At 39.5% G+C, this 12,709-nt stretch overlaps 1 protein-coding gene across 3 annotated transcripts in view; it reads right to left on the bottom strand.

Annotated features, from left to right (window-relative positions):
- Positions 1 to 12,709, bottom strand: part of HEATR5A (HEAT repeat containing 5A) — a 75,639-nt gene that overhangs the window by 34,568 nt on the left and 28,362 nt on the right. For all 3 annotated transcript variants that reach the window (XM_063117786.1, XM_063117783.1, XM_063117784.1), the window contains 7 exons: positions 11,123 to 11,222; positions 10,082 to 10,191; positions 5,540 to 5,703; positions 5,273 to 5,448; positions 3,393 to 3,498; positions 2,307 to 2,497; positions 1,142 to 1,301 (listed from right to left, as the gene is read on the bottom strand). In XM_063117786.1, coding sequence (XP_062973856.1) covers positions 1,142 to 1,301; positions 2,307 to 2,497; positions 3,393 to 3,498; positions 5,273 to 5,448; positions 5,540 to 5,703; positions 10,082 to 10,191; positions 11,123 to 11,222 — 1,007 coding nt within the window. The remainder of the gene's footprint in view (positions 1 to 1,141; positions 1,302 to 2,306; positions 2,498 to 3,392; positions 3,499 to 5,272; positions 5,449 to 5,539; positions 5,704 to 10,081; positions 10,192 to 11,122; positions 11,223 to 12,709) is intronic.

The following is a 12,709-nucleotide window of genomic DNA, read 5'->3' on the forward strand; positions in this document are numbered from 1 at the left end:
CCTCGGTGAGGACTTTTCCAGCCTTTTCTTCTTTTTCTTCTTCTTCTCCATTTCGGAGGATCTAGGAGTCCGGGCTTTTATTGAAAGTTTTTTAGCCGCGGAGCTCGCTAGCGACCGTCCTGGCGTGAGGGGTATCTCAGCCCTATAGTGCGCCACGGTCTCATCTCCTACTACGAACGAGGATATTTCAAGTTCAGTATCGGAGGTTTTTGTAGGTGGTTTGTCCATTTTGGCCTTCTTTGGCTCGGTAGCTCGAAGCGCCTTCTCCCACAGGATAGAGCGAAGTCTGTCTGCTCTATTTTTGCGCGTCTGCTTTGTGAACGCCATACAGTGGTGGCACGATTGAACTTTGTGGCTCTCTCCTAAGCAGAGTACACACAAAGAATGCCCGTCCGTAGGCGGGAGTTTAGCCCCACAGGACACGCATTTACGAAATGGGGCCTTCACTGCCATTCGCCTCAGCCGAAGCGTTGAAAGTTTGTACTATATCTACTAACTAAATTTTTTTTTTTTTTTTTTTTTTTTTTTTTAGGAGAAAAGATAGAAGAAGAAAAGGTAAGTATAATAAAGTAATAAAGTACTAAGTAGAAGAGGTTGAAATAGTTTTTTTTTTTTTTTTGGAGGTATAGAAACTAGCGTCTAGCACGATGGCGGACGGAAAAAAACTGAGATAAGGGCGGGAACCCACGGTACATGCGCAGTGGCGTGGGGGAGGGGTTCCCGCCCAAAAGCGTGTCGCTTAGCTATTGGAGGTTCCGATCTAGGTCTCAGCGCAGGCGCAGAGCCCATATGTGTGATGCATAGAGACCACGATGAAGAACCAGCAGAACTGCATGGAGGCAAGGATAGTGCACAGGAGACTTTGAACAGCCACCCTGCATGTTGCAACGGAGCCCCTTTCTGCCAGATTCATGCACTGTTCATGATGAGATTTCATTTCTACAAATTCAATACAATATAAACATCAATAAAAATATGTTAAAACCTCAAGGATTATTTTTGAAGTGTAGACATACTTATGTCAATTGTCATTTTGTAAATGAAGTAAACACATTCAAATGAGATAAAACTTTTTAAAGAACGTTTTTAGGCTCCTTTTCACCCAAAGGCCACTTGCAAAAAAAGAGAATCCAATACATACCTGTACTTCAGGTGAAGTGCTGTCTTGAGATAACGTATAAAGTATTCCAACACATGCATTCAGGTGCTGAGTAGAGCCAATTCCACCTAGGTATCTATAGAGAGATCCCAGAGCCAAAGAATGTCCTGTTCTTGATATCACATCTCTAGCAGATCTTAGCCTAAGAATTGTAAGATTTTTAAAACAAAACTGATCAGAATGGAGATTGTTACAATGAAATCATCTAAACAGAACCAAAAAGTGGTGCCCTAAACCCTTAGGCCTTAAAGATAATGAAGAAGGAAAAAAGTAGGAGGGGGGGGAGAGTGGGAAGCAGTGACACTACATTTCTGCCCCTATCCTCAATAAGAAATGGTGAAAACAACAATACAACTATTGTCTCTGCAATTATCATGGTGAGCTTTGACAAGTAGAGTTATGTTTGTTAGATCTCTTCGGTTTTTATTGATGCAGCCAGAACATTTGAATTGATTTCATGCACCTCATCCAGAACTCAGTGCATATTCCAATACTCACATGGAGTTTCTACACGTGACCACTAAATAGGTAATAAAGAAAAGTAGGCCAACAGCATGCCACTTGCTGAACTTCAATTTCTTTGTACTGAAGGGCTGAAAGGTAGATGTGAAATTATGCTGGGCTTTAGGACACCAAGCATTCAATCCTATGCATGTTTATTCAGAATTAAATCCTACTGTGTTCAATGGGGCTTGCTTCCTAGTAAATGTGTTAAGGATTGTTGCAGCCATAATTCCACCGTCCCCCCAAAGGAAGAACAGATTAGATTGTTAGACAGATTAGACCGTATTGTTTGATATACTCTCATTAGCTGACTGATCTGCTCCCTAATATTTTTACTGCAAAAGAAAGGGGGAAATGCATTATCCATATGTATGTAAAAATACATTATGAATGGATTCAAGTGCTAACAGAGGTGGTTCCAACAAACTTGAAGCAAATACATGTTCCATTGCTCCTAGGAAATGCAATTCAGACTTGCCCATAAAATCAGGAACTTCTTAAATGACTGCTGTTTGTTAGAGAAAGGGACTTGAGATATCGGATTCCTGTCTAAGTAAGCACAAACCTTTGAGAAGAAAAAATAACTATATTCTAAGCAGGAACAACGTAACATAATAAAACCATATTATGAGAAATGACTTACTTGTCAAAGCTAATTTGTGCCAACACAGCAGTGAAGGTACTGTCAGCAACTACCTGTGCAAGTCTGGCTAGAGATTCTGCAGCAGAACACCTTAAAAGTGGGTTGCTACTTTCCAAGGCACTCATCACTAAGGTTAGGGCACAGGTACGGATTTCTTCAGAACCTAAATTGCCCTTGCAGCTGGCCAAGTGCTAGAACCAAAATAATAACAATAATAATAATGATAATGACGACGACGTTAAAATAGGCAACATTATTTTAGTTACTGAACTCCACGTAAGTATCATACTAAATACAACTTAATATACTGCTTATATTTTACAGGGTTAACATGAATGCTACCTATAGATATTTCACCATTCTTCACTGCTAAATTGAATCCCTTATAGCTGATAACAAAATATAACCCATCTCTATGTGCATGAATATCTTATGGCTGGAGAGAAAAACTTTCTTCAAACATCATGAGGCAGTTGAAATCAGAGGCAGATTGCCCATATAGCAGCATAATTCCCCCCTTGACTCTAGATGCATGAGAAGGATTATGTTGCCATTACAGGATTCCTGCAGCCATACAAGCATTACTTCCCTTAGACTTTCTAAACAATAGTAAAAAGTGGGGTCCCACATTATCCCAGATTGTTTCTATGTTCATGCAGTGCATTTTTATGGGCTGAAGAGATGGTACCCATGAAATCATTTTCTCCTCAATTGCCATACCTTTCCTGCACTGCCATTCCACCCAGCGCCCACTAACTCCATGTGTGATGGCTCCTCCCCTTTCTAGATGGAAAGGGGAAGAAGGTCATCTTTAGGAAGTAAGAGAAAGCAACAAAAACTCATATTTTTAGTTGCATTTATCTAATGCCTATTCAAACTATAATTTCTTCCTGGTAGATGGATAATGATAAAGAGAATGAATTTGAATTCAAATAAAATTTTTGATTAATTTTCAAGGTGATATCTCTCAGAGGGAGTACTTAATTTTCTAAATTCACAGAAACTGCACTACCTGTTTAAGATGAGTATCATCAGTTTGGGGCCAAAGAATTAGTTTTTATAATAAAGGGAGCGGGAGACTCTTACCTTCAAAACATTAGAAAATGCTGATATAATGTTTTGTTGCACTATCTGCTGTCGTGATCCTTTCATCTGTTTTATTGAAGTCAATAACTGTTCTAATACCTGCAGCCTTAAAGACACAAAAATGGGAGAGGAAATCAGATTATGCCATTCTATCTCTCTCTTACCCTATTATCAGAGGTCAATTTGATGAACACGAAATGGTGCTTTTGGTGTGGCAAGTCTCCTAGTGTCAAACTCAGTCCTTCCAATTTTTTCCAGTTGGAAAAGCATTTGGAAAACCTTGTGCTCTTCATATTTTCCCCCATTGGTCACCCTTTATACCTTTCTCTCTAGTATACTTGTTTTTTCTCTCTTTTTATATTTTAATATTTTATGTACTTTTATTATTTTAAGTAAGCATTGGAATGTATTTTATTTTATTATACTTTTAGAAAGTGATCCAAAACACCACCTAGGAAGTGTTTGTGCATGTGCTATGGGACAGTATAGAAATATAATAAATGAAATATTGGAACTGCCATGACAGGAAAGGGGATATGTGCCTGAGGGAGAATTTCCCCTCTCTCTTCTCTATAATGGAAACATGTGTAAAATACTGCTTTTATTATATAGTCTAAGGAAAGTAGCATTAATTACGCTGGGGCTTGCTTTATGCATCTTTCCAGATGTATGGGCCTGAGGATCTTAAATGGCAATGTGACAACAGATAATTTGGGAGAATTTACATTTATCTCTTCTCATGGAAGCAGTGTCATTGATTAAGTATTTCAGAGTCTGAAATGACCTTCCGTACAGATTGCGATCACCTCTCACTGTTTGCTTTTTTTTCACACTGCCAGAGAGTGAGAATCAACTTAAATCTCAAGTTCTTTTTCAGGATATTTCCATACTTAATCAAAGGATGAAATGGTCCAAGTATTTAGAAAGTATTTTTTCTGGGTTTTTGTTTTTTTTTTAACTCCCAGGAGGTATCAAATATTCAATCAGCAATCCTTAATGCCAAGTGTACAAATGCCATTTGTAGCTCCACCTTAGATTGGTTTCACAGGAGCCTGTATATCTGAGTTAGGGAAGGAAATATATGAGACTGTGTCAAGAAAATGACAGGTTGGGAAAAACACACAAAGCTTTAAGAAAGTACAAGATGTGTGTTTGTGCGCCTATATATAAATATATGAAATTAGCACCAGCTGTGGAACAGTGGCAGAAGCTCTTGCTTCATGCCCTGCTGTAGGATCCTCAAAAGCATCTAGCTGGGTCTAATACAGCAGGGATCTTCTTAGATTCTTATAGGAATTTCCAGCTGGAAGGAAGCAGAACAACCAAGGAGATGTCTCAGTGGGAGACCCAATTTATAATCCTACTATGCTGAATGTGGGTAAAGACTAACAGTCTCACTTTCTAATCTCTAATTTGGGAACACCAGTAATGTTACTGCAGTTGTGAAGATAAATGCAGTAAAAACTGTACAGCACATTTCAGTTTCAAGTTCTGTATTTTGCTTTCTTGACAAAGGTTGGAAAAGCGCATTTTTATGCATTATGCAACTCAAGTATCCTTTATATATTATGCATTGACAGGCATATTGTGTGTTCTGCAGGTACAATTATTGCCACCTAACAATAAATTATGGTAATCTGAAAAAAGAACAATTATACATACATAAATACCATCCTAAAGGGTAAATAATCTTCCTACAGCATTCTATAGCATTTCATATGGTAAGTAAAACAGACATAGCCTTTAATATGTTTTAGCTCATGTGCCAGAAGTTTGTTAGAGAATGGTCAGATAAAATGCTAATTCTTGGTAATTAATTTTTCCACATCAGTGTAATTAATTTAAAGCAGAAAGCTTATTCTCTATCATTATTGTTTTACCTTTGGGACTCTGCAACATGGGAGAATACGACTCCAAAGAGACGGGTTGCTGCACTGATAATGGATAATATTGGAGGTAAGGGCTTCGGCACTGAATCACCTTCTGCAGTTCTCTCATAAACTGAATGTGGATCATACTCCAGGCTTCCACCAGCTATACTGTTAACTAAGAGCAGCTGCAATGATAGGAGAAATGCAATTGTTATCACAGGACATCAGCCTTTCTTCTCCAAATGTATATGTAACTGCTAAATTATAAGTAAATACCTGCTCTTCAATAAATCTCTGCTCTGTCTCCTGCAGTAGGGGACCAAGTAAGGCAAGATCATTTGGGTGAGAGAGAGATGGAAGATAAGCAGCAGAGGCTGCCATCTGGTTATCGGGTTGAGTCAAATCAAGCACTAGTTCTTTAAGGACAGCAGAGAAGCTTCCTGTAAATTTTGGAGGTAGAAGAAAACTACTTTTATACATAGTTGGTATCCAAATACATTATTTTCAAGGTGATTAAGGAGAAGAAATGGCTTCTGGAATTTTTGATAAATGTGCTTGTTGGCAGACTATAAAACTGAACAATTTAAACAAAAGAGATATGCAAAACATAATATCGGTAAAATTCTCACATTAAAGATTTTGAGTCGCAAAAATGTGATAAACAATTTTTAAAACGCCCACAATTTAGAGTATCATAGTCAATGAGGTTACAGGACAGCACAGGCACAGGAATAAATGCAATTTACCCCCACCTCCAAAACTGTCATACCCACCAATATCACAAATTAATGCGCTAAACAGAAACACTGTTTCTGTTTAGAAACAGAAAAGCGCTAAACAGAAACACTGGAGCGTGTTCAGAAGAGGGCAACCAGGATGATCAGAGGTCTAGAAACAAAGCCCTATGAAGAGAGACTGAAAGAGCTGGGCATGTTTAGCCTGGAGAAGAGAAGATTGAGGGGAGACATGATAGCACTCTTCAAATACTTAAAAGGTTGTCACACAGAGGAGGGCCAGGATCTTATTATTATTATTATTATTATTTATTTATATAGCACCATCAGTGTACATGGTGCTGTACAGATAACACAGTAAATAGCAAGACCCTGCCGCATAGGCTTACAATCTAATAAGTTGTAGTAAACAATAAAGAGGGAAGGAGAATGCAAACAGGCACAGGGAAGTGTAAACAGGACCGGGTAGGGTGAAGCTAACAGTATAGAGTCAGAACAAACTCAATATTTGAAGGCTATAGGGAAAAGAAAAGTTTTTAGCTGAGTTTTAAAAGCAGTGATTGAGTTTGTAGTTCTCAAGTGTTCTGGAAGAGCGTTCCAGGCGTAAGGGGCAGCAGAAGAAAAAGGACGAAGCCGAGTAAGGGAAGTGGAGGTCCTTGGGCAGGCGAGAAGCATGGCATCAGAGGAGCGGAGAGCCCGAGCGGGGCGATAGTGTGAGATGAGAGAGGAGAGATAGGCAGGAGCTAGACCGTGAAGAGCTTTGAAGGTCAGCAGGAGAAGTTTATATTGGATTCTGGAGTGAATTGGAAGCCAATGAAGAGATTTCAGAAGTGGAGTGACATGGTTAGAGTGCGGGCCAGGAAGATGATCTTAGCGGCAGAGTGGTGGACAGAGACCATCGGACTGATGTGAGACGAAGGAAGGCCAGAGAGAAGAAGGTTGCAGTAGTCCAGCCGAGAGATAACCAGTGCGTGAACGAGAGTCTTGGCAGAAGAGACAGACAAAAATGGTTGAATCCTGGCAATATTATATAGGAAGAAACGACATCCTCCCAGAGTGCAGGACACGGAATAACGGGCTCAAGTTAAAGGAAGCCAGATTCCAGCTGGACATCAGGAAAAACTTCCTGACTGTTAGAGCAGTGCGACGGTGGAATCGGTTACCTAGGGAGGTTGTGGGCTCTCCCACACTAGAGGCCTTCAAGAGGCAGCTGGACAACCATCTGTCAGGGATGCTTTAGGGTGGATTCCTGCATTGAGCAGGGGGTTGGACTCGATGGCCTTGTAGGCCCCTTCCAACTCTGCTATTTTATGATTCTATGATTCTATGACTATTTAACAACAATACAATTTAATGAAAGATACTTCTTTGCTCTTCTTTACTGCTTTGTAAGAGGATAAGCTCAGCTATATTAAACACACAAGTACCCTTCAAAATAAATGTCTATATATCCTCAATTCCATACTCTATATTTGCTAGCTTCAAGCTGAACTAACAACTTCAGGATCATAGTTGTCAGGTAGTTGGAGTTCGTTAAAACTAGAATGCTTTGTGTCTTTACGGCTGCAATCTTGAGAAGCACCTTGCTCAGGAGCATGAGAAGTGGAAAGGTTTATGATAGAACTCGTGGCCTTTTTGGAGACAGCACATCAACCACCAAAGCTAGTGGACCCTACCGATGAATCACTCTGTCTTCTACTATGACCAGAAGCGAAAAAGGTCCGTCACTGGCTTCCCAAAAAGTCTGAGCAATGAAGCTGAAGACCTTCTAACTGAGAGACTATTCACTGAATTCATCCTCTGCCTACATCAGCAGGCAGCCTCCCATCTGTCAATGCCCTTGATATCAATCACAGCTATAGACAGCAGATGTGACTCTACCTAGGTAATCAGAAGATGAGCTGTCCTCTTGCAACCCATGAGAGCTGCAGAGTCCACTTCCCTGTTTCCTTAATACAGAATGTTCAGTCCTCTAATCTGCAAATTCTTGGAGGTGAGTGTTAAATGTGCAGCAGCAACTCTAGAAGATTGATATTAGTTCTGACTCCTCCAGTGGCCACCTGCCCTGCACTATATGCAACTGCAAAGTAGTTCTAAATCCCCCAGACTGGCATCAGTTTTTAGCATTAGCCTTTCTGATTATGCCATCAGCTGTCCAACTCATATATGCCTTCATGTGAGGTAGAATTTGAAGAAAGACATGGTTCACTGTGATCAGGACCTGATACAGAAGCAAAAAAAAGAAAAGAAAAAAAGAGCTCAAGTGGTCTGAAATGGTTCCACAGCATAGTGCCAAAGCAGGATACAATTAACCCCTTCCTCTTTTGGAAGAAATATTTCCAACTGCTTGAAGCAGTATCATAGAAATCTGCAGCAGCAAAAACTAGAGGCAGAAAGGTGGCTAGAATAAGAGGTGGTCTAAAGAACCCTGAGAAGATTCATGGTATGGCCTGGCTGCTGGTGGTCAAGATTCAACTTAAGCCAGCTTGAAATGATGCAAGTCTGACAAGAGATAAGCATGTTCTCACAGGAACCCCTCCCCACGTGACATATTCCAGGCTTAGAGTAACGCAAACCCAGTAGGGTCAATTTAGAAGTGAAACATAATGAGTTGCAATTTAATTTCTCTTATATTTTCTTGCTGGATTTAAGACTTTATGTAAGGAAACGTGAAACTAGCTTAGTGATTCCATACTGAATCTCAAATTAAAAGAGGAAGAATAACTTTACATTTCTAAAAATGCAGGGAAGAAAAATATTACAGAGAAGAGTACAGCATAATCATAAAAATGTAATATTCTGGCCTCTCATTCAAAACACTGTGCTAGTGTATGCAGCGCCAACACAATGCCCACAGGTATGTTATTGTAGCAAATCTTAGAAACAGATCATAAACTAGCTTTGTTAGACAGAACGGCTTCTACTCAAGCCTCCAAGCTTGAATGAAATCTATGTCAGTGACGTTATTAATGCAAAACAGCTCAAAAACTTTTTTTAAAAAATTATGTTAGAGTTTAAACAACCTTGATCAGTTCAGACACCACACTAAACCAGAGCTGTATTACATGTGGACTGCAGGCTATGTGCAGCCTGCTGTGGCTGTTTCCTCACACCCACACACAAACACCAGTCCCTGCTGCTGCTGCCATTGCTGCCACTTCCAAAATCCCAGCGGAATCGGGCTCCTGGCAGCCCACCAAACAGCTATTTGGCAGGCTGTCACGAGTGCGATTCTGCTTGGAAACAGGGCACGCACACCCTGCACATCTCGTTTCCCAGCAGAATTGCTGTTTCTGCTGAGAACAGGTTGTGCGGGGATGGCTCACTTCACATGCCCTGTTTCCCTGCAGAATGGGGCTCCTGACAGCCACTGGGATTTTAGCAATGGCAACTTCTGCCAGTGGTGTGGGAGGGGTGTGGTCCCCACAGAGCTCCAGGGGGGCAAATGTGGCCTACCAGTACTGGACGTTGCCCACCCCTGCACTAAGCCATGACAAAGGAAGATAAACTACAGTTTGGTATGATGTCTAAGTGACAGCCAGTTGTTATAGCAACTGCTCCGCTAGCACAGACCACTACATTCACAGACAGGAGTACTGAGTACATTGGAAATGAAAGCAGATGAGTAGCTCTCCAAATATACAGCTCATCTGTATATTTTGAAGCTCAAATTGTAGTTCAGCTTCTGAATTACAATGAGTGCAAACCATGGTTTGGTGTCATGTTTGAATTAAGGTGCAAAAGCCACCAGATCAGGCAAGCCACATCTCATTTCCCATCCCTTGATACTCTGCCTTTATAAGGCTTAAATTTCACTCAGGTAAACCACGCTTTCTGTGGACAACAACCTTGCCCATCAAGACATTATATAAAGGGTTCACCTGAATTTTTGCTCTGTTTAGGAGCAGCCCTCTCAAATAAAATTCTGGCTTGGACAATATGCCATGTTTTGGACAGTTTCACTAATATGAATATATTTTGTATGAAAATAAGACTTGTTTGTCAATTTGTCAATGAAACCAAAAGGGCAAGAAGGAAACCTTTGAAGGTATCTCAGGGAGGTGTCGCTTGAGAAAATACATACCTTCATAGGTCTTGGGAGGCAACAAAGTAAGCAACTCATAAAGTCTTTTCCTGTATGTCACTGATGATGGTTTTAAAGGATTGCCATAAGTTTTATTTAGTGAAGTAAGCCTTGAAAAACATGAAAGCACATATCAATTAAGTCAGAAGAAAAATTATTTCCAATAAATTTCAGCTACTAGTTTGCTTTCTACTTTATCTGAAATACACTACCTGGAAAGTTGCAAAATTCTAAGCCACTGCATGGCAGTAGATATTTATATTCATTCTTAACACATCACTTCCTCTAATCCTTAATACAAATGGTTCATGAGGACCAAATTGGAGCCAAAATGGGACCAGTGAGAAACAAGAGGAAGGTACCAGCATGCTCAAGAGGACTCAGCACCACCAAAACAGCGCAATGAGGACTGAGAGTGCTCAGCAGCCATAGAATATTGAACCGAAAACAGAAAAGGTAGGAGGAATGAACTGCCCTCTTTGAGCTCCTTGTAGTATCTGGAGGAGGGCATGGCTGGCATGCAGGAACTCCTAACAGGAGCACTCTTGCTCGGAGGTTAGGATACACTACACCTTTTTATTGCAGGTCCCACTTGTTAACCTTATTCTTAAATGTCATTCCTATACAACAATGTAAGAATAAAAAAAAAAACTGACACAGATAAACCTTTAAAAAGGAGGAACGAAGTAATGTTTTCTCTAATGAGGAAGCCATTTCAAAAATGGATGGATGGTCACATTTACCAGTTTCTGTATTGGGAATAATCTTGCAATGTATGAATAACTGCCTTATGAATTTTCAAACAATCCTTTTTACCTGCATGCATAAAATGTCAACCTGGATTGCCAAAGTATACACACACACAAATCAATACTTTAAAGGTTGGCTTATATTTGCATAAGAAACCAGAGAAATATTCAATGTTTTATTTTTTTACTGTGACATCACGGTTAATGTTTTCTATTAAAATGTTAGAATTAAGGAAGTATTGCTTATCATCGTTAGCAAACCAGTTTTGTGGGGGTGGTTTGCAATACTTACTGTGTCAGTAAATCAACAGCACATGGGAGGGGAGGAAGCAATCTTTGAATAACTTCATCTGTAAGCAGTCCCCCACAATAGAGAATAAAGCTTTTGATAGCTGGGAATAAAGTAAACTGATTATAACAAATTGAACTACTTTTTTTATAACAATTATAGACATGCCTATAGATATCACAATAGAATTGTTTTACATATCTAACAAAACATATCACCGACAGAAAAAGGATTAATGAGAGAAGAATGTTATTATCTATTGAGAAGATAGATTCTATTTTATTACAGAATTCTTGTTATTTTATTATGGAACGTTAAGGCCAGCTTTTCTATGTTTCAGTTATAAGTAGGGAAGTAGGGGATAGAGAACTCCACTCTTTGGCTACTGAATATAATAACAAGTCCTTTTCAAGTTTATATCACAGAACCAGAAGTCATGGAACTTAAAAATGTTCTAGTTAAGTTTTTGTAACACATATCTAACATTAAAAACAGAACTGAGAAATCCATCCAAATGCTGATTTTCAGCATATTTTTTCCTTAAGAGGAATAATTAAACATTGCCCTATTGAAAACATATTATTGTGATAATTCTGCTACCTGTCACATGCCAACTTGTAATGTAGCAGAAAACAACATCTTATATGCACAACTTGGTAAACTACAAATATTGCCTGGGGAAGAATTAGATTCTGGGCACCAATGATGAAGAAAGAATGAATTGAGTCAAAGGCCTTCTGTAAGGACCCTGGCATTGCCATTTCCCAACTGCAATGCAGGGTCCTTACAGAAGGCCTTTGGCATGTTTAACATTTAACATGTTCCCTGCTACTACTTCATTGTGACCTCATTGGGAAGAAACCAGCTGCTAGGGCTATTTATGTTGCACAAGTGGAAACCAATGGTTGTGCAACATCAATTGCGCTAATTTTCTCAAATGCTATTAAAACACACAGCTTAGGATCAAGACAATGATTAAATGATATAAACCAAGTTCCAGAAAGCCCAACATAATTATGTTCAGCCATGTCCACTGAATTAATACCTATCTTTGCCCTTATTATCCAAGGCAATTTTTATTTTAATTCCATACTTTTTAATCTATCTCATCACACCTTTGACTCTGAAACTGAGATTAATTCTCCTTTTAAGCAACAAGTACTAGTGAAATATAAAAGGACAAATCTAAGAGAAAACATAACTGCCATACAATTATTGGAATAATTTCAATATATCATATATATATATATATATGCGTGTGTGTGTGTGAAGCATACATCAGTATTAGATAGATCATAATTATTAACGCAAACACATTGGCTGCATTCGGACAACACAATAGTCAATGATGGGTTAATAGACAACCCCACAGTTGATTATCAAGGTGTACTCTCCACACATGATTATAAACAACCATGGTGTGGCTTAAGGCTAGCAACAAGTTGACTTTTAGTCAACAGTGTGTTGGATTGACACATTCCCTGCCCTCTGTCTCCCCCTCAGTGCTCCCGCTTGTATCCCATCAGCCACTGCAAGTTCTGCTGGCTGGACTAGAGTGGCAGCCACTGCTTTAGCTACTCTTGCCAGGGG

The sequence above is a fragment of the Elgaria multicarinata genome, chromosome 2 (assembly GCF_023053635.1).
Source record: "Elgaria multicarinata webbii isolate HBS135686 ecotype San Diego chromosome 2, rElgMul1.1.pri, whole genome shotgun sequence".
NCBI classification, from domain to species: domain Eukaryota; kingdom Metazoa; phylum Chordata; class Lepidosauria; order Squamata; family Anguidae; genus Elgaria; species Elgaria multicarinata.